Source organism: Idiotropiscis lumnitzeri, chromosome 7, assembly GCF_059441095.1.
Source record: "Idiotropiscis lumnitzeri isolate Australia: NSW breed Sydney's pygmy pipehorse chromosome 7, RoL_Ilum_1.0, whole genome shotgun sequence".
Taxonomy (NCBI): Eukaryota; Metazoa; Chordata; class Actinopteri; order Syngnathiformes; family Syngnathidae; genus Idiotropiscis; species Idiotropiscis lumnitzeri.
In genome coordinates, this window is record NC_142397.1 from 14,024,140 (window position 1) to 14,045,881 (window position 21,742).

The following is a 21,742-nucleotide window of genomic DNA, read 5'->3' on the forward strand; positions in this document are numbered from 1 at the left end:
GGCTCCCCTGTGAGGTGTTCGGGGCAAGTCCCACTAGGAGGAGGCGCCGGGGATGAGCCAGGACGTGCAAGAGAGATGTCTCTCGAAAAAGCTGGAAGAAGTGGCTGGGGAGGTGGAAAATTGGGCTTCCCTGCTAAAGCTGCTGCTTGAACTCAGTAAGGTGGAAGAAAACTAATTGACAATTTTCCATACGGAAGCATCCATCAAAGTCATATTGCCTATTTATATATTGCAAGAACAGTGATTTGGATACCTTTGATCTGACGTATGTATTTCCAAGTAGCAACTTTTTGCCCTGCCTTATCTCTACAATGTGAAAATAGTGTGAGAGAGCTTGAATTGCTGTGCGCAGCCGAGATTAGATTTCTAATTTTCAAGGTTTTAATTGTCTCAAAACCTAGGTAGGGAAGAGTAATTGGTTTAGTATGTTTGTTTTATTGGCCTGCAGGTTCCCCAATGTACAAAGTGGATGTGCATGGTTTGAAAAATAAATAAATAAAAATGAGAGGACAGCAATTTTTTTGCAAATTATTTTGTGGACGCCCATGTTATGGCTCTGCGTCACCGCACCTCAGTAATCGTTTGGTGCCCGTTGAAAAATTAAATCTTTTAATTTCTGGGAAATGTATCCATCGTTCAAAATGACCAAACCAAAATGAAACCTGGCTCCCTCATTCATTGTGACACCCATGTTGGTTAATTTATGCTGATCAAATACAAATTGTGCAAAACAATGTTGTCGTGTTGTGCCAAATAAAAAGGAATTTTGATTGGACTGTTTTGGAATGGAAATGCATTTTGCAGCATTTTTAAATTGGTGCTTGACACAAAACAATGACATGACAGCAAATAGAGTCTGTATATACATAATAGAATAGCAATGTCTTTTTTTAAAAAATGTCTTAATCACATTGTGAAAAAGATCTCTACATTTGTACCTCCCCCCAAAGAAATGTAAGAATGTAAGCGTGTCCAGGTTGAGCGGTTTCTCAAACAGCACAATGCAGCCAAATGGTTTTATTGGCTGCTAAAAATGGAGACGCAAGAATTGAATGGCACCGTCATATTTCTGCTAGCATGCAGGGCTAATTGAGGGTGAGACACACAACAAATGCCAGAAGTGACACAGCAGAAAAATGAGAGCAAAAGCCACTCAAACCCGAGGAGATTTGTCCCCTGCTGAAGGAAAGAGATAAACACTTTGTGTATTTATACTGTGTGTCTTATGCGTGTGTTGCACGTGCAAGAGGGGGACTTTGACAAATCCTCTGGTGCTCAGTGAGTTCTATGTCTTTGTTATTTTGACAATGGTGCCCTGACACAAATGAAAAGAGATTCTTTCTTTCCCCCGTCAAATGTTTTTTTTTTTCTTTTATCTTCCCCTCTCTGAATGTCAGCATTTCTCCACATATTTCCCACATTTCCCACTTGTGTATTCCAGCATTTTTCCATCTGTCTTCCCCGTCTCTATCTCAGTCTCCTCTGGTCTTCATTAGCCTCCTTTCTCCTGGTTTCAGCTCATCGTTAACTCTCTCTGAAGTTGGTGTGCAGCACAGGGAGAATGGGAGCGTTGCAAGTGCAACCACGAGTAGAGGATAAATACAGCATGCAGGCTGACGGAGCGAGCGGGATGTGGCAGGGCAATAAAAGTGTGCTTGTGAGTTGTCAAGGGGAAAAGGGTGAAAGATGACTGAATAGTTAACAGACAGAACTAGAATTGAAGATGAGGAGGAGCAGGTGGATGTTGATGTGCTACTGTTTGTGCCCTCAGCGAGATGAGTGATCCCAGTGGTGGATAGGTCAGATACACACTGGCAGTCAGACCCCTGACACACACGCGCACACATCTGATGTGAGTCAGTGAGCGGGACTTGTGTCAAAACATAAGCATCTGCTGAGTAACAGAGCAAACATGCATCGAGAAAACATCATTCAAGTTGCCCTCAGAGATAAAGGCCTTGCGAAAATGTGTGCTGCTCCACCTGTAGCTTACACGCACACACGGGCACACGCACGCACACAAATGGACGGAGAGGGAGACAGAAAGCGAGAAACCTTTTAAATGAATGACCAATTTTGGGGAAAATTTGAATCAGTTTTATACATCAATTAAATATTAGCCATGGTTATTATTGTTGATGGAAATAAGCAAAATAACTCCAACTTAATTGGAGGGTGAGGGGAGGGCAAGGCATATTAAATCAAATACAGCACATTAACTGAAGTTAAAAAAAAAAAATGCAAGCCAAAGTAACACGCCAAAACTCTGAATGGACTCACACATGGGAACATGACAGGTCAAGGGTACTTTACAACTTGACAACTGACAGGAACACCAACAGAAGCAATGAACCGACAAAGACAGAAAGAAACAAGGGAAGTAAATGCAAGCAAACAGGTGTGACAACGAGCAACACCTATACAAGACGCGACTGGCTTTGGGAGCTGATTGGTTGACACAAGGGACAGGCCTGACCAGTACGGGTAAAAACAAAAACCTAAAATCTGCAAGACAACAACATGGAACACAAGAAAACAACACATACAATGAAACTAAATTAAATACCATTCAAACAACAAAATCATGACAAAAACCAATACGAAAGAAAAAACAAATGAGGATAAAAAAATCAATCAAAACTAAGCTCTAGGTTCGAATTTAAAGGCAGGCACATTTTTATTTTTTTCATGCTTGAGCAGGTTTTCTATAGGTGCTTCTTTCCACAATAAAAATACACGCATGTTAGGTTCATTGACTCTAAATTGTCCATAGATAAGCGCTATAGAAAAAGGGTGGAAGTATTAACAGCAGCGACTGTTCAGGGCATAAATGTTTTATTCTGTGCATGCTCTTTTACGTGTGTGTGTTGTGCATTGCGGCAATTATTGATTGTGCTCTTTAATGTTGCTGTTTAAACTGCAGTAACTGTCAGCAGGAGCCAAATAAGAGTGTATCAAGTGTTAGGGCATACGCACACTTGGCCATGACTTGACCGAGTATCCCTGCAGCTCTCCTGTCACATCAATGCAAATTGCCGAGAATTTAATGAATAACACACAATGCCATGGATGCACTCGTTGTCCTTAACATGTGCAATCTTTTGTGATACATGACATGAGCTGTATCAACATTAAAAGGTAATAATGCTCAATTTGGTTGAAAGTGTTATATGGGTATGAATGTATCATTTGCTTTATTAAGAGAGTGATTCTTTTAGATCAGGGGTGGGCATACTTTTTGATTGGCGGGCCACAATGGGTTCAAAAATTTGACAGAGGGGCCGGACCAGGGGCAGATGGATGGAGTGTTTTGATATCCTCACCTCACTGGAGAAAAAAATGCATTTAATTTAAAATGAAAGTGAATAAAAGCATTACAATAATATATGTCTTTGAAAAACCACAGTATTTAGAAAATAAAACATTAACCATGTTTGTTCGTTTAATTTTTCGGCAGGCCGGATTAAAACGGTTAATGGGCCGCATGTGGCCCCCGAGCCATAGTTTGCCCACACCTGTTTTAGATGTTGGAAAAACAACAAAAACAAGATTCCGGGGAAATGAAGGATTAAACCCAATGCCTGATTATTTAATAATTAAAATTTATGGCCGACTAATTTTGTCAATATATTTATGATTACACCTGCAACACACTTGACACCAGTAATGCCAGTGTGTTGCTAAGTAATGTGTTACTGTAATATGACTACATTGTTTGGTCACAAATAATCTAAATTGTCACTTTTTCCGGACCAGTAATCAGATTACATTTGCTTATCAAAGTCACTGTGCATTATTATGTTGAGGCGATTGTAATTTTTCGTCCAGGCACAAGTCTAGCACAAAGCGCTGTCTAACTGTGGGAGTTTTCTTTCTTTTGATATTTTGCTAGGCTTTGTGTCATCAAATAATGGGCGTAACGGGGCGTTTGCACCTTTGTGCGCCCTTGTGGGACGGAGAGTAATGTTTTCCAGGCTAATCTTCGGCGCATCTCTCATTTGCATCGAAATCAGGCCAGTATACGTAGCCATGCTTGAACATTGCAGAAACAGAAATTAGATCCACAGGAGTTTGTGCACGAGATTGGTACTTAAACTGCAATATATCTCCCCTTTTCAGATGCACTTATTTATCTCAGTTGCCCATTCGCCTTGATTTTGTCAAATAGATGTCCTTTGGTTCCTTACACGTTCTCTTCCCACTCAAATGTATCAAGATGTGTGTACGCCAGAGGTGGGGGATTCACATTTGGACATAAAAATGTCCCTAGTTATTTATTTACAATTCATCTCCATCTATTCCATGACTTGTGCATTTCTGCTCTGTAGTTTCATTATTACATGTGTGCAGGGTTGTAAACATTTTGATATCAGTGTAGATGTCTATGTGTTTGAAATATGGCTGCGAGCGTCATTCAGGCACAGTGTCTCCGCTGACCTATCCATAGCGCTGACTCGGCTTGAGTTAGTCCTCTGCATTATTCACTTAGCTTAGCCAAGGTTTTAAACAGGAACATGTCAAGGCACAATCTGAAGAAATGTTGAAATTCAATATTTGCGCAGTATAAACTTGTTTGCTTTGACTAAGATAATGATGCTCAGAGTTTTATATATATATATATATATATGTATATATATATACAAATACATAAAGTTATTGCAAGGTATGGTAAAGATTTGACATGTGAAGATGATAGTACTTGTGTTGATTACCTTAAACACATTGTCATATGCATTATTCAATCAAATTGATGTTGCATGATTTAAAAGAGATCACCCAAAGCTAACTAACCTGCCAACAATTTCGGGGGTCACATTTGCCGGAGAGGCTGTTGTAGAAGCAAAGTGGATGCTAATGGTATTCAAGGCACCACTGAGACTCACTCGTGAAGATATGAGGAGCCGATAAAATGCTCCTGAATCATTTAAATGCATTGAGAGTCACAGCTTTTCAGTAACGTCTCTCCTCTCCCTTTTGACATTGAAATGAACAAAAACAACCGACAAGGAGTGACACAGCTTCACAGACACGCACACATGCTCACAAAGCAGATTGTATCATTGCTTATTTATGAGTCTTAGACATGTTCTTTGGTGTGGCTTATCTAATGGTTTGAGCTCCCGTGAGTATTTGTGGACTTTGTTACTCAGCAGTATACATCGTTTTTAAACTTTTTCTTCTACTTCACACTTCTCTCCTCTTCACACCTCCATCCTCCCTAATCTCAGTCGCCCCGTTTCACCCCTCCATCTGACTGTCCTTAACCTCACCTCAGCCATGTCAGATTCCTCATCCTTTTTTCGGTTTCTGTATCCTGCCTCTCTGTCATTTTGTCCATTCTGCCTTGTGCCTTTCTGTCAGCGCGAGGGTGAAATTTGTGTGTTTGTTCATCATCTGATTGGAAAAGACGGCAGATCGTTTGTCATGCTGCGCTTGGACTGTGCCAGGGGAAGCCTTCAGAGGCAGTTTGCCAGTTAGCAAGGCATAGTTCAGCAGTTTATGAGATTGTATTGATCTTGCTTGCAAAATATGTCCTTTGGCTGCAGTTCAAGTTTACCACAAATAACCTCTTGGGTTATTCCTGATATTACTCGCTGGCATACATGGAAAATGGCTGGGTCTTTGACATTTGCACTCTTCCTAATTTGTGGCAAACCTTTTTCTTGGTCTTCTTCTGTTAAATTATATTTAGAACCTTTAGCAACAACTATTACCTGGAGCACAATCACCCCATATCCACCCAGCCCCCCCCCAAAAAATAAATAATTAATAACATGAAAAAAGCAAGTATGGCCGTAATTAAGCGTGCCTTCTTGTGCCTTGTGCATATTGTTACGCCGCTATGCAAATTAGTTCATTGCAAACTTATTTGGGATTTTCTTCATCCTCGTGTTTGAATGTAGGAACTCTCATAAGTCGGGTACCCCCCGTGATGCTCATAGCAGGATTTGCATTTGAGGGGAATATCTGTTTACATTGTAGTGATTTGCATTTGACAAGATTTTCCTTGAAGTCTCTTCTCCTCTTTGTTGCTGCCTCATTGCCTCATTTGCCCCAGCAAAAATAGAAAGAAAGCCTCCATAAATCTGTCTGTGAGTGTCCTGAGTCAACAGTTTGGAGCCGTTGCTGTTTATCTAACCTCCTGCGTCTGTGTCACAGGACATCCCTTTGTCTGCCTCCAGGGGAACAGAGACACACACACACATGCACACACATGGCACCAAGATTAATGCACACTTTTCACATATTGTATATTGACATTCTTCACCTTTTATGTTTTTCATATCACCTGTCACAATATAACACACAAATGCCACATAGGCCACCTGTTACAATAATGTTGTGTTTGTTTACATGAACAAAATAAATAGGAGCAGAGTACAAAAGATGGGCATTTTTTTTCCCTGGGATAGAACGGGCTGGACAGACAAAAGGCGAGAGGTTTTTAAAATGGACGGATCAAGCAAGGCTGGAAATGGTTTTTCATCCGTCCCTTTAAGTACCGCTCGTGTAGAATTCAAATATTCACACTCGGAGCAGAATGAAATCTCATAATGTACTTTCTGTCTCTCGGACGTCCGCCTGTTTGAAGAAGCAATTGAGAGCCAAAATAAGAATCTTAAATTGCATTTAATTTGAGCAATGGGATAAAGTTCAACAGCGCCGGCCTTCCTGTGTGGAGTTAGCATGTTCGTCCCGTGCCTGCGTGGGTTTTCTCCGGGCTCTCCGGTTTCCTACCACATTCCAAAGACATGCATAATAGGTTGATTAAACACTCTAAATTGTTACTAGTATTTGAGTGTGTGAGCTATGTGATTCGCTGGCAACCAGTTAGGCTCCTGCATCCCTGCGACTCTTGTGAGGATAGGCGGCTTAGATAATGGATGAATGGATGGGATAAAGTTCAATAAATAAAGTCATCTCGACTGTGCGACAACGGGCTGAGATAATCTGAGACAAGAATCTAAGGACGCAAGGACAGAAACGCTTTAAAAGGACAAAGACGAACGGCAACGGAGGGCGATTATTTTTATGAATAAGGACGAATGTATAAGGATGCGCGACGGACTGGCAAAACGCAGGAAAGTTATTTATAGAAAAGTAAATTTATGTCACTGCAGAGTTGAAGGTGGAATGTTTTCTTCTTTGCTGAAGTAAATAAGAACAATAAGCATCCTGATATTTTTTGTTTATTACGTTAAAATGATTGATCAGAATGCTTGTTTTGGTGATATTAAATAATGAAAGACATTTATGCACATGATATGCATGGGCGCATGTCACAAGCAATGTATGTATATTAAATTGTTGCTGATGAAAGAAATATGTTGAAAATCATTGGTCACTTACTCCTAAACATTTGTTCGTGCCAGCCCCTCAGTGCTGGTTACATTGCTCATTTGTCTTAATTTGCTGCGAACAAACAAGCATTGGAAACACATCGAGTTGGAACAATCATCTTCACAATGTTAATTTAGCAAATTGAAAATTGTGAAATGCAAATGTGGGAGCTATGTCCATCTCTTCAGATGGACCACCATGCACATGTACTTTTCTATAATAACGTGTCTATAGCCCTGGCATTGCGATAAATCATACATAAAGTATCCACACCCTAGCTGCCCTGACACACAAGTGATTCACAGTTGAATAGTTTCTTAGCCTACCTAATGCACTGGGCGCTCCCACATCGCTATTCTTTCAACATGCACTTCCCTTCTGGAATCCTTCCGTTGCTTAAAGAGATGCATTTAAACTGATTTTTTTTTCTTTAATGTACTTTCCTCAAGCTGTGTTCTATTCCAGCGTATGCAGTATGCTCTCCTATAGGGCTTTGGTTATTGTTATTGGCTTGGAACTCTGTAGAAAAAGAAACGTCAAGATCTGATCAGAGAAGTAAGAATGTATTGGTCACAATTTTTAATATGTTAATATGTTGCGATTAATATTATGATCGTGTTTCTCATTTAAGTAAACAATAAAAACAGAGCGATCGATACTCACCCCATTGAGCCAGTGACATTATGCATGTATGAAAATATCTTTTTTTTCATCTTTTTTTTAGGCCTTTTCATTTTGTTTTTACCAAGGTAATCATTGGAAACTTATTATTTGTACTTGTACTCCTTAAAAACGTTTTTGGGGTAGATTTTCTATCATACCCCATACATTTTAATGAAGTGGTGTTTTGCGATAATCCTAAATTTAACCTCGTCCTTCCTACTGTGTGTTATTTTTTTCAAGAATTCCGTGTCAAGAAATATGAAGAATGAGACAAATCAAATAAGGGGTGGAGCGAGAAAGAGCCTCTTCTTCTTCTTCTGTTTCCTCTTTACACACAGAAATCAGATGGAGAGATGTTAGGTGGGAGCCGATGGTGACCACAGATAACACCGATGGCATGCAGTGTTCACCCCAAGGGCGCGTGTGTGCGTTTCTCTTTCATGCCTCTATGCTTGTGTAAGCGTGACTGAGAGGCACGAGAGAATATTTAAAGATGATTTGTCATGAGAGAGTGGCAAAACAGTGGAGCATACAAACACATATATATACAGTATACACCGTATCGCGATGAACAGATGTGCACAAACCCACTATGTACAACCTTCTATACTACCACACGGTGGTATGGCATCATTTGTGGAGCTAATTGGAAATGTTTTACATAACACAGCAAAATACAGAATAAACAACTGAGCAGATAACACACAGTGAAGGACGAGCCAAACACAACAAAGACCACAAATGATTTATGATGCATATATTCTGGTAGGCGTATATAATGCTCAAGGGCTAACAATCAGCTGCTGAGTTGCTGAGAAAAATGTGTCCAAATCAATCTCAACAATTTAAAACCATCCACCTACAGTACACTTATGCCCTTGTGGGAAAACACAGGTTAAAGCTTGAACACAAGTTGAATTTCCACACACTCACATTAACTTTACCATTTCTTTTTTTGGGTACATTTTCATCAGAGCTGTTAGGAAAAGTGTGATTGACAGAAATAGATCTCAGTGCTTTAGTATGAAGAACATCACACCACAGCAATGAAGGTGGGAGTGTCACATCTCCTGGCACACATTAACAACGTTCTGGGAAACACACAATGTGCGAATAAAAAAATAAACAGTTATATCAGACGAGTGCTGAAATTTGCAAATATACAAATAGACTGGATCAACAACTTAAATGATGGAGGGGGCCACTATTTTTCATCAGTGCTATTGTAAGGCTACATAGGAGCACACCTAAACAGAAGAATGACAACAATAAATATGGACATAACACATGCTTTTAATATTTCCTTTTTTAATGCAGCTATATAATTGTGAGGGACTGGGACCAGGCTGACCAGTCAATAGACAAAAATCAACATATAATTAATTAATTGCAGCCCATTGAAATGCATTGGGAAAAAAATCGACACATTTTGTAAACATCGTAATATAAAAATGAAGAAACTCAGAACAAAGAAAAAATAAAATACTGAAAAAAAACTGGGAATAGTGCTCAGTTGTCATTACTGTACTAGAGGAAAGCATTAGAATTAGAATGTTTTTGAATTTGAATTTAGAATTCCCATCCATCCATCCGTTATCTGTACCGCTCCTCCTCACTAGGGTTACAGGGGGTGATGGAGCCTATCCCAGCTGGCTGGTAACCAGTTCAGGGTGTACCTCGCCCACTGCCCGAAGACAACTGGGATAGGCTCCAGCATGACACATGACACTCTTGAGGAGAAGCGCATCGGATAATGGATGGATGGACATACAGTACATTGTGAAAACTTTGCAGAAGGCTCTTTCCTATGACAAAGGTCCAGTGCACTTGGTTTGGTGTGGAAGACCTTGTTTTTTTTTTTTTTTTACGCTTCCTTTCCAGTAACTTATTCATCCAGTATAGGCAAGGCAAGGCAGCTCAACAACACACCAGCCAACTAAATAGTGCATCAGTATGCCTCATTGTGCCTCAAACGTTTAATCACTTTTCCCAAAAACATGCAAGTTAGCTCAATCAAAGATTCTAAAAAAATGTACTTACTTTGAATCGTTGTAGTTCTGTGCCGTGCAATTGACCAGCAACCGGTGCATGTTGTACCCCGTTGCTCGTCCAATGTCTGCTGGAATATTTTCCAGCACCTTGTGACCCTGATGAGAATAAACAATATAGAAGAATGATGTATGGCTGCCATTAGACAATACAAGCTTGAGAGGGGACAGACAGGGAGTAAAGAGAGAACAGAGGAAAATTTGAGAACGGCATCGTCATCAGTGTTGGAGTAGCATTTTATGAATATGTGAGCTTGGAAGGCGGTGCCGTGAGGAAGGGACGTCTCCAAAAGACAAAATTTGGGCTTTTCACCTGTGTATTTCTGTCTATTTTAGCCTGCCGGTAGTCTACTGCAACCTGCAGTGCAGCAGTCAAGAGTGAAAATGAAAGTGCCCTGACACCATATTAATAGACAACCTCACACACATGCGCACACACACAGAGACGTGTCCCTCAATAACATTAAAGTTCCAGACAACTTGGCATTTTTATGAGTAAGGGGAACTACGGCGACAGACTTTTGCTCTACTACGTGAAAAGCATGAGCAAAAGCAAGCACAAGCATTTAGGCTTTAATGATACAAACACATTCTGTTGGTGACGTGCTTAATGAATTGATCAACAAAATAGCATAGTGAAGAACAGAAAACAACTCTTAGGCAAGAACTAAACGAGAAAGGCACAGAAATGTTTGGGCAGAAGGAGAAGGCCAAAGCTTCATTTTCATCATTCTGGGATGCAGACTGAGCTGCCTTGATTATACATTCAGCTCCCTCTTACAAAATCCACACAACTCGGAAAAAACAGCTCTGTCAGCCCACTTCAGCATGGTGTTTGACCTTCAAACTGTGCGCGCTTGTGTGAGCGTGTGTTCGTGTGTGTATGTGTGTACACCAGGTATTCATTTATTAAGGCCATTAATGTGCTTACACAGCCATATTATATAGATTCATCCCTCATTTGGGAACAAAAAAGTAAAGTGCTATCGGCACCAAGAGCAGTAAACTTAGAATAAATATTTTAGTAGAAAATAGCAGCGGTGTACAATATTGTTTTGATATGATCAATTTGAGAGGCAAAGACTGACAGCCTTGCTTTAATCAACACACCATTTTAAAAATGGCAAGATTTATCTGTTAGGTGCAAAAAACAAACGACTACTATCATTTGGGGAATTAAGAGAAAATGACATGTACAATAAAACCTTCACAGTACTTTTAATATAGCACATTATACAATACAATACAATATAACTTTATTAATATAGCACATTTAACAACAGCTGGAGCTGTAACAGAACGCTTTCCGTATGGTGTAATATAAATTAGCGGGAAATTAGAACACAAATGAAAACATATAAACACATATACAATTGAGACCAGAAGAACAGCAGAACAGTGACAGTCTCGTGTTGAGTCGAAAGCTAAATATATTATAGTATTAAAGGTGTAATTATTACTTACTTATTACTTTGTTGTTGTAATTGTAGTATTTAATTTCTTTCCGTGTATTCAACCTGTCTGTTTAACTTTAATATTTAACATAAATTTCATTTGTAACATTTTCTTCCAGCCATGTGTTAGGCTTTTATTTAGACTAAACTGACAAATATATTTCCTTGCCCTTTCAGTAGCTATTTGTGAAATCATTTGGGGAATAATATTATTTTAATCATAATGCTGATTTTTTTTTTTTTAATTACATAAAGGTGACTCAACTTTTATCATGTTAACTACAATTAACGTTCTTGAATTTACACTCATCCTGGATTTATAAATGCTTCATCTGCGACTCATGTCTACATACAATATTCATGTAAGCCTCCATTTCTTTACTGTCAGCGGGATTGCACAGTAGTGCATCTTTTTCGTCAATTTGTTTAGCGCTACATACCTGAATATCTTTTTAAGTACAAATGTTTCATTGCCTTTTGTCTTGCACAGTTTTTTGTTTAGCTTTGTGTGAGCGGAAAATAGCAAAGTGAACATCAGCCTACTGTTTACAGTTAATAATAGAATTCTTGAATTAAAAAGAACTCGCCCGTTTTGTCAAGACTGAATGCTTCCATCAGCTAACAGACAACAAATGTCTCGCCACAGATGTGTACCGAAAGGAGGACAACATCACCGTTACGCCACCAGGCGGAGTCATCAATAGCCCACGTTTCCCCAACACGTATCCGCGCAATCTGCTGTTGTCATGGAGACTGGTGTCGCCACCCGGAAGCCGGATACACCTGGAATTTGATGGTCACTTTGGCCTGGAGGAAGCGGAGAACAACGTGTGCAGGTAACACATATATAGATGGATAAGAGTGAAGTGGCTTGATTCTGAGGACATACTTTATGAAATGAGGGTTGAATGAATTTTAAGAAATTGTTTTAGTAGACGGCACATGCGGAAATGCTGCCGTATTCTGATTTTCGTGCTATGCATTTGCCAATTTGGCAGATGGATCTCGGCTAAACTCAGCATTCCTTTGCAGAGAGGGTATGTCCTTGAATATGGACCCAACGGTACGACAATTTGATGGCAGAAAATTAGTCCGTTACTCCTCCTTAGACCACGTCCGAATTCTGGTGCAGGTAGTCAAAAACAATGAGGAGCTTTGCACAAACGATCAGAGGAGGGGATAGATACATGAGGTTTTTGGACATGTTTAAGGTAGCCAGCCGTTCTCACCAGCTCATTCTGTATTGAAAGATGGTATTCGCTTACCTTGTCTGTTGCCACACCGTGACAACAGTGACAATGCTCATGTTATGCATGGTGCGCTTTGTTCGTTTTTGTTCAGAGATGTCTCCATGCGAGATGTGAGTGCACCACATTTAAAGGGAATGAGCTGCTGTGTTCATGCCGGCTTGTGCGTGTCTGCATAATTACCAAAACCTGCTCTAACTGGCCTCCCCAAAGACTTACACTGCTTGCCGCCGACTTTGCGCCGGTCATGACAATAGACTCTCTAGAGCAGGGGTGGACAAACTTTTTGATTGGCGGGCCAAAATGGGCTCTAAAATTTGACAGAGGGGCCGAACCAGAAGCAGATAGATGGAATGTTTTGGTAACCTCACCTCATCTGAGAAAAAAATACATTTAATTTTAAATGAAAGTGAACAAAAGCATTACAGCAATGTATGTGTCTTTGAAAAACCACAGTCTTTAGAAAATAAAGCATTAACAAAGTTTATTCATTTAATTTTTTTCAAGTTCGGCGGACTAGTTTAAAACGTTTAACGGGCTGCATGTGGCCCCAGGGCTGTAGTTTGCCCACGCCTGCTCTAGAGGTTGCAAGCAGAATGATTTTGATGGTGTGGGGTGGTGGGGGGGTGGATGGCCCTCAGAATGCAAAATGTGCTAGCTCTGAAGAAGTAACTGGTGTCAGTCAATTGAAATTTCAGACAATATCGATTATGTATTTACAAAAAAAATAAGACAAGTATTCAATAAATATGACATTTTGTTAAAACGTGAAGTGATGCACGACGAAAATTAAAAAAAACTTATAAAGACAAGATAATATTTGCCAAGGAATGCTGGGTAAACAAATGTCAATATATTGAAAACCATTCAAGAACAATGATACAGAAGCCAACAAATCAATCTCCTCAAACTAAGTATCAAAAATAGAAGCCAAACTGTCACATGTTGAAATATAAACAAGGTCAATTGATGCCAAAATCAAAGCAGATGATGTGAAAGAAAGATGGATACAATATTGCTATTTAATAAGTAAGCCAGCACCTGAGGTGTCACATTAAAAGACATTGAACAAACAATTACTGCTGATGAAGAGGGGTATCCAGCAATTATTTAGAAGGAATTGAACAAGCAATTAAAAGCTGGCATGTTGCAAATCTCTCCCGCAACTTGGAGGAAAGGTCATAATTGATCAGATCCTGAAAATTGGCATTTTCACTCTAAAAACGGAATCAATAGGCATTCTTCTACTTCAAAATGTGCAGAAAGAAATCACTAATAGGTGCAGTAATCTGAGGTGTGACCCTGAACTCCAAAAATCTGATCATCCAATATATATATATATATATATATATATATATATATATATATATATATATATATATATTAATTTGATATATTTTTTATCATTTACTTATTGCTATTTGTTTGGTCTCTTTCTCTTTTTCACTCACCATAGGTATGACTTTGTTGAAGTGGAGGACCAATCAGAAACCAGCACTATAATTTGGGGGCGCTGGTGTGGACAGAAAGCACCGCCTAGCCTCAACTCCAAATCTAACATCCTTAAAATAACCTTCAAGTCGGACGATTACTTTGTTTCAAAGCCGGGATTCAAAGTCTACTATTCATTTCTGGTGAGACACATGCACACACAATTGACAGATGTGTCCTGAGTTGCTCTTATATGACTGTCACATCTGGCTTGATCTGATTTGATTTCTTTCTCATTGTTTCTTTTAATTTTGTATAGGGGAGAGCGAGACGTACATTGGTGTGATGGTTAATCAGAAAAAAAAAAAAAACACATTCACAACATATACAAGGCTCCACTAGGCCCTCTGAGGATAAATTAAATGTTCCTGCTGTGTTTTTTGCTGAGAACAAAAGAATCTTATTGATACGCATGAATTGGGCGATTGTCAGTGTTGTGTGGGGTTGAAGACAAGCAAACCTCCTGAGGCTTTGCTGCCTTGTTCAAGTACCGGCATCCAAGCACTTGACCTACTCTAAAAGACAAACTCAAACTTATCATGTCATCTTATCACTAATAATTAGACAGTGGGAGCTTTTTATGCATATTGTGGAGCCTCAAAAGTCAAAGCTGAGTCTGTTCTCGGATGCTGTTGGACTTATGATTTGTTTGGCTTTTAAAACAATGTTTCCCATGGGAAATAATAGACATGGCAAAATGCAAGTCTCAGTTGTAAACCTTAATTAACTATGCTGGAAACGTTTCAAGTAACGGCATCATCAAAAATATTAAAAGTAAGCAAACTGCTGTTACATTTGATTGAAGAATTGGCAATGACTTTCCAGTAGTACAATTTTCTATGTTCCACTGCATATTGAATCCAATGATGAAACTTTTTTTCTCACATTCCAAATACATAAGTTCCCAAACATTGCTGAACTAATATCTTAGATAGGAACCTGAGAACCTGTGCACTTTTCTTCTGGTTGTCCAGCACTGCTCTTTTTTTCTTTTGCAAAACAGTACTATTTGTTTTCTTGGTGTTGTTTTTTTCTCCACATTTTATTATTATTATTAATATTTTTTTATTTCAGCTTGTATGTGTTGCAATGTCAACATGATCTGCCCAGAGCCTTCAGAATCTGAGTGCTGGTGCATGTCACAGAGACACAATGGCCTTTTTTTTTTCATAATCCAGTCAGATTTCAGAATCACCAAACCGGTCCTGCTCTCTGGCTCAGAATGACATAAGTATTGATAAGTTGATCAGAGCTACTCAAGTGGGATTCATAATTATGTGCAGCTGACTGTGCCGAAGAGGACAAACGCCAGACACAATTCAAAAAAATAATTTTCCAAGTGGAATTTTCAAGAAAAACTGGACATTGCCAGGTGAGGTCAGCAACATTGTAGCTTGCTAGCTTGCGTCACTTTGGTGGAAAAGGATTTATTTGGCATTTCTAGAGCAGCAACAACTAGCTAACTGACTTTCAATCACAGCTCCCAAATGGCTTGTTTTGTTAATAAATAATGGACATCTCTCATGAGTACGATGGATATACTTATGGGGGGAATGAGCTCAAATGGTAGAGCGCTCGCTTAGCATGCGAGAAGTAGCGGGATCGATGCCTGCATTCTCCAATATTATTTGCAAATTTCCCCATTGTGGGCCTATTAAAGGACATCTTTATCATTTATGTTTTAGTCATCTTATTCGATAAGCATTGATTGAGAAATGCAATACTGCAGTGTAGAGGTTTGGAGTAATGGAAGACAGAGGTTTGACTATGTTTGGTAATAATGGAATCGTCAAATATGCTGTCATCATCTCGCTGTAATGCACTGTGTATTTGGCATCCCTCAGCAGGCTGGGATGTGTTCCTGCTTCTCAGTGACCCTGAACAGGAAGAAAAATAAAAAGATTTGTTGAGAGAAAAAGTGCATTCGTAGAACACTCTTCTTTCATCCTCATTCTTCTTTAATCCATCCATCCATCCATTATCCGAACCGCTTACCCTCATGGGGTCGTGGGCATGATGGAGCATATCCCATTTTGACGTAAAAACTCAGTTGGCTCCCATTACAATCTGCTCTAAAAGGTTCAGCTGTATATACAACACTGTATACCTTACATTTGTCCAATTTCTTGTTTGTGTTTGAGTAATTGTGTACACAAGTTCTCCTCAGCTGGACTGAAGTTGTGCGGCTAGCAGGTCTAATTTGTTCTCTTCAGAGCTGTCAAACTGATAAGAGGTAGGAGAAGTGGAGGCAGCGAGTGGGATGGAGGAGGAGAGAGGATGCATCTCTGGAAAAGAGAGAACAGGTGTCTGAGATGGTATCAGCAAGTCAGCTAATGACTTAAATGGCGGCACTGAGAAAAGAAAACAGAAAGAAACAGTATAGAAGAAGTCAGACCTGAGTTCATTCAGAAGCCTGAAGGTTAGGAAAGAAAAACATGAGCATAATTGCTGTGCCACACTGTTGCATTATGTCTAATAATTAACAAATCAATCAGCTTAACAATAACTGGAATTGGATTGTCAGTCTCGAGGAAATGTGTCTTTGTGGAGCCCTGCGATTGGCTGGCAACCAGTTCAGGGTGTAGCCCGCCTATTACCCGAAGACACCCGCGACTGGCTCCAGTACGCCGGCGACCCTTGTGAGGTAAAAGTGGCTCAGACAATGGATGGATGGGTATATATATGCTGGAGCCTATCCCAGTAGTCTTCGAGCAGCAGGCAGGATACACCCTGGAATGATTGCCAGCCAATAGCAGGGCACACATAAAGTCAAACAACCACTCGCGCCCCCTCAATCACACCTAAAACACAGCTGAACTATATTTAGAAATGCTGTAGTGACTTTTTCCAAGTACTACTAGATTGAGCCCGAGTACCACTAGTGGTTCTAGTACCACACTTTCAGAATCACTGATGTAATACAAGTAGATGGGAATCATCGCAAATAAATATCTCACTTCTTAGCACTCTCTTTAGTGAGTAAATTTACACCCCCGGCACTGTATGAAAGAATGAAAAGGAAGGAGGGGGGGGAAAAGTTTCATTTTCCTAGTGAGAAAAATCCTGATATCAGATGACAATGAGTCGCTCTAACTGTTTTTTCGAACATCAGTGTCCTCTAGATAACTGGTTGTGCGGGGTAAAAGTCGACAGTGAAATGCTGGGGCCTTTGTGGCCATCGAGAACACACTTAATCCTCAGCTGTCTCACTGTCCGATTGTACCAAATGGAGTTTGAAAAAGGGCAGCTCCCTGGTGTTGCCACCACTCGACTGCTTCTGTAAAAAAGGGAGTGCCCTCTTGCAACCTACAGTACCGCTATACTCGCTGATATATTTTTCAGTGGCCAATATTGTTTCATAGATTCTACAATCAAACTGCATTGAAAAACATAGGTCAGGGTTGTTTATTTTATGGGTCAGGTGATGTTTCTTGGCTTTCGATGAAAGGAAATGTTGTATATACCAACATTTCTCACACTCGGTTTCATCACTCTTTCCAACTTTTTTAAAAAGCTGTCCAAGTGGCCCATATGTGGATGACATGATAGGTTTAACCTTAGAAGGAGATGAGAGCCACGTTGTTTAAACTCCCTTGCACGCACACTCTTACAGGAAAGCCCCTGACCTCATTTACGCAGCTGGTCCAGAAGCATGTATGAACGCAATCATTACAAAGCCACATGCCAGATTTTGTTTAACATTTCCTAACTTTTGCAGAAATAATCACAATATGACTTTGGTGTGTCAAAGGTGAACTTTCCCATCTGCACTGGACATGCTATTAAAGACTTAAAAAGAGACAGATGTCATAGCAAACGTGGTTTATGTTAGTGCTAAATAGTCATTGAATTGGGCTTTGCCTGACACAATTTATACTTGTCACATGAAAGTGAGAACACATTTGCTTTAAATCTACTAGTGTGAAAGCCGATTCGTAAATGTCATGCGCGATCTTAAAAACTTAAATAATCTTGAGGTGTACCAGCCACTTTGTTACCATACCAGAGAAACAATTATCACTTATTTTAGTCACTGGTATGACACAAAAATCAGTTGTAATTAGGGCTACAAAATATATTGAAGATATATATATATATATATATATATATATATGTATATATATATATATATATATATATATATGTATATATATATATATATATATTTGCAATTTAAGTTTACGTTTAATTTGCAAAGAACTCATTAAGTCGGCTTGTCTTGCTGTGTCAAAAAAATATTTCTTTCATTACGTCATAAAAAATATTTATTTATGTACTCAACAAATTTTGCAGTGTTAATTAAACACTTGTAGAGTTAAATTTAAAACTGTGAAATTTGCTTTGTACATGTAAAATATTGCAGCAATATCAGCAGTGCAATATTCAACACCCATATGGCATATATTCTTCAATATTGTACAGCCCATAGTTGTGATTTAAAAGAAACCTATTCAGCACACAAAGCAATATAAGAAAAATATTGCTTGCATTATTTTTTTCTAGTGACCTTTTACATTCGCATTTCTTTGAGGAGTGTTACAATGAATGGAGGAACCATTGTCATGTAATGTTCAAGTCTGTCTCTTATATTTTCAATTTAATTGAGCTTAAGGCAAGCTAGGTCCTTGCTCAGATACCTCCTTGGATCGCTGTTTTACCTTTTTGCTGATGATACTGTTTGCTGGCCTCATCACACTGTCACTTTCAAGAGGCCCAAGGTTGTACTGGATAATAGCTGAGTAGAGTCAGCACCTTAAAGTCAAAGGCTTTGATTGCTCTCTCTAGATTTGGAGTGAGTTTCTGCCCCAAGTGACCGAGTTAATATCTTGAAATTGTCAGGCAAGATGGGACATAAGACATTAAACAGCAGAAATGTGTTTCCAATGTGAGTAGTTTAAGCCTTAGGGTGCACACGTCATGTAGCAGCACAAAATAGAGGTGAGTTGGTCGGGTCATCTGATTAGGATGCCTTCTGTGTGCTACTCGGTTGAGGTGACGGGGCATGTGTGTTTAAAGGCCCTGTGGTAGCAGCACAAAACGTAGGGGGATTATATAGCTCGAAGGGCCTGTGAATGCCTGAGGTGATTTTTTTGGGGGGCGGGACATCTGGACTTCCCTGAGTAAGTCATTTGCCACAGTTCTTGAAAAACAGAGATGGAGTGCCTTAACACGCATTTATTTAACAGGTCAAACCAGTAAAAAGGAAATTAACAAGTACCCCAGTCAGGCACTGCGCTGCGTGGTCACATTTCACTCATCCCTAACACCACCTTGTTTCTCCAGCAAAAGACCAAATTGACTTGAATGAACAAAATTTATTTATTTAAACAAAATAAAAAATGTCCCATACACCCTCTTGATGTATTTGTTTTAGATTCATGACAGGCGTTTTGTTGTATTCAACTATTAATTTTCAATTTTTTTAAATTTATTCACAACAGGTGTCTTCAATCCTGTTCCTTGACAACCACTGTCCTGTCTGTTTTCCATCTCTCCCTACTGCAACACACCTGATTCAAACGATCAGGATCGTTATCTCGCTTCTTGCAGACCTTACTGATTATCTGATCATTTGAACCAGGTACAGCAGGAAGAGATGGAAAACAGGCAGGATCCCGGCCCTCGAGGAACAGGATTGAGGATGACTGTTTTATAGCTTTGTAGTTGTATTTCATGAAAAGGGCATTTTGTTTTGAATATGAAAGTATCTATTATCAGTCTGACCTCACTGAATTGACCTTTGACCTTAATTGAAAAATGTAGATTTTTTGGGGGAGGGGCCATTTTAGATGATCGTTAGTACCCTTGCCATAGGATGAATAGAGAATTGCATTTAAGTGTATTAGTCATAGAAACCTTGAATAATCAGTTGATCAACTAATCCATTATTGCTGCATATCTTTCCTCTAGCCTGACACTCCTCTGCCCGCGTCCCGAACCAACTGGGAGCCTGCCACCACGTCGGTGAGTTGTACCTTTGTTCTATGAAGGCTTGTACTCCTAACTACTAAATGAATAAACATGTTCATTGGAATGCAGTTGTAATTGTAATTACCGGTAAGAGAAAGTAGTAGTCAACAAAACGTCAATTTGATTCAGTTGGTTTGAAAAAAATGTCACTGTTTTCATTTTAATTTCAACATTATACTTTAAATATAAATAATACCTTCTATTTTATCATCTAACCTCTGTGAGTTTAAACCATACTGTTCAAGCAAAATGCAATTTCTCATTCATCCAGCCACTTGGAGATTGTATGCCTATTCTTATGCACAAAGAAATGTTTAATGGTCACATTAATAATTATTATGACATCATGCCCATTTGTACGGACCGAGGCGCAGCCACATATTTCACGCACACAGTCGAGTCATGCATACACCATATTGTATATTCTATACATGAGGCTTGAGATGTAAAATGTCATGCATTCTTAGACTGATGTTTTTATAAGTGCATGCGATCCCACTAATTTGTGTACGTCTCTGCGGAAGCGCTCTGTGGTCAGTGACGGATGAAATCGTAATAATTAGCGTGCGTTGTTGCGTATGGCACTTTTTATGCATGGACTCACCGTGTGTGGGCGTAGACACAATCTGCGCTTGTGTATGTTATCACTACTACATAGGGGATGCACGTTTGCCCTAGTTTTAGTATTCAAAATGATGTAGGGAGCTTGTTATAGTTATCGTCTACACAAATAGCATAGAGAAATGTAACAGTTGACTAGATACCTAAACATTTCTTTATCACATATAGTACATGTGGATAAAAACGCATTAGAGTAGAATACAAATCCAAACTTTAGTCATTTTGGTGGAATTTAACAACAAATTTAAAGACATTCATTAACACAGATGGACTAATTTCATTGTTTGATTTTGATTTTTAGGGTAGCAGTCGTGGGGGGCCGGTAGCAGTCACCGAGGTTCCGCTCTCATTAGACGATCTGGATCGGACCATTGCTGCCTTTGACACTGTGGAACAGCTTCTGAGATCGCTCAACCCACACACTTGGAAACAGGACCTGGACAGCATTTTCACACAAACCCACATTCATTATAGATCCAGGGCTTATCATCTGGCAAGCAGGCACAACAAAGGTAACTTTTATTGGATAGAAAGAGAATTTAACATCAATGATTGAGACCCATAAATAAACAATTGCAAATTGTTATCTCTCTTATCCTTACAGGTTATGATTGGTGGTTTTTTATTTATTAATTGCTTTTATGAAAGGATAGCATCATCGTAAAAAAACAAACTAAATATCTTAAACAACAAAAAAAAGTATTGACTATATTTTGCGCAAGTTCTACTTTGTATTTCTACATTGTAGGGAGTGGGGCAAAGCTACAGTATAAAGAGCTCTTTTACGAAACAAGATCAATGCCAAATTTTAAAATGATGGATCTTATATTTTAAAAATGAAACCACTCGCCCTTTGAAGCTATTCTCTGACGCTCCCTTCTCCAATAAAACACACAACTGAAGAAAA

The 21,742-nt window shown here is 39.2% G+C and overlaps 1 protein-coding gene across 1 annotated transcript in view; it reads left to right on the forward strand.

The window, feature by feature from the left end:
* The window catches only part of pdgfd (platelet derived growth factor d), a 40,411-nt gene that overhangs the window by 9,387 nt on the left and 9,282 nt on the right, over positions 1-21,742 (forward strand). Inside the window, exons 2-5 of the mRNA XM_088300830.1 lie at positions 12,153-12,342; positions 14,210-14,387; positions 20,155-20,208; positions 21,137-21,347. Coding sequence (XP_088156956.1) covers positions 12,153-12,342; positions 14,210-14,387; positions 20,155-20,208; positions 21,137-21,347 — 633 coding nt within the window. The remainder of the gene's footprint in view (positions 1-12,152; positions 12,343-14,209; positions 14,388-20,154; positions 20,209-21,136; positions 21,348-21,742) is intronic.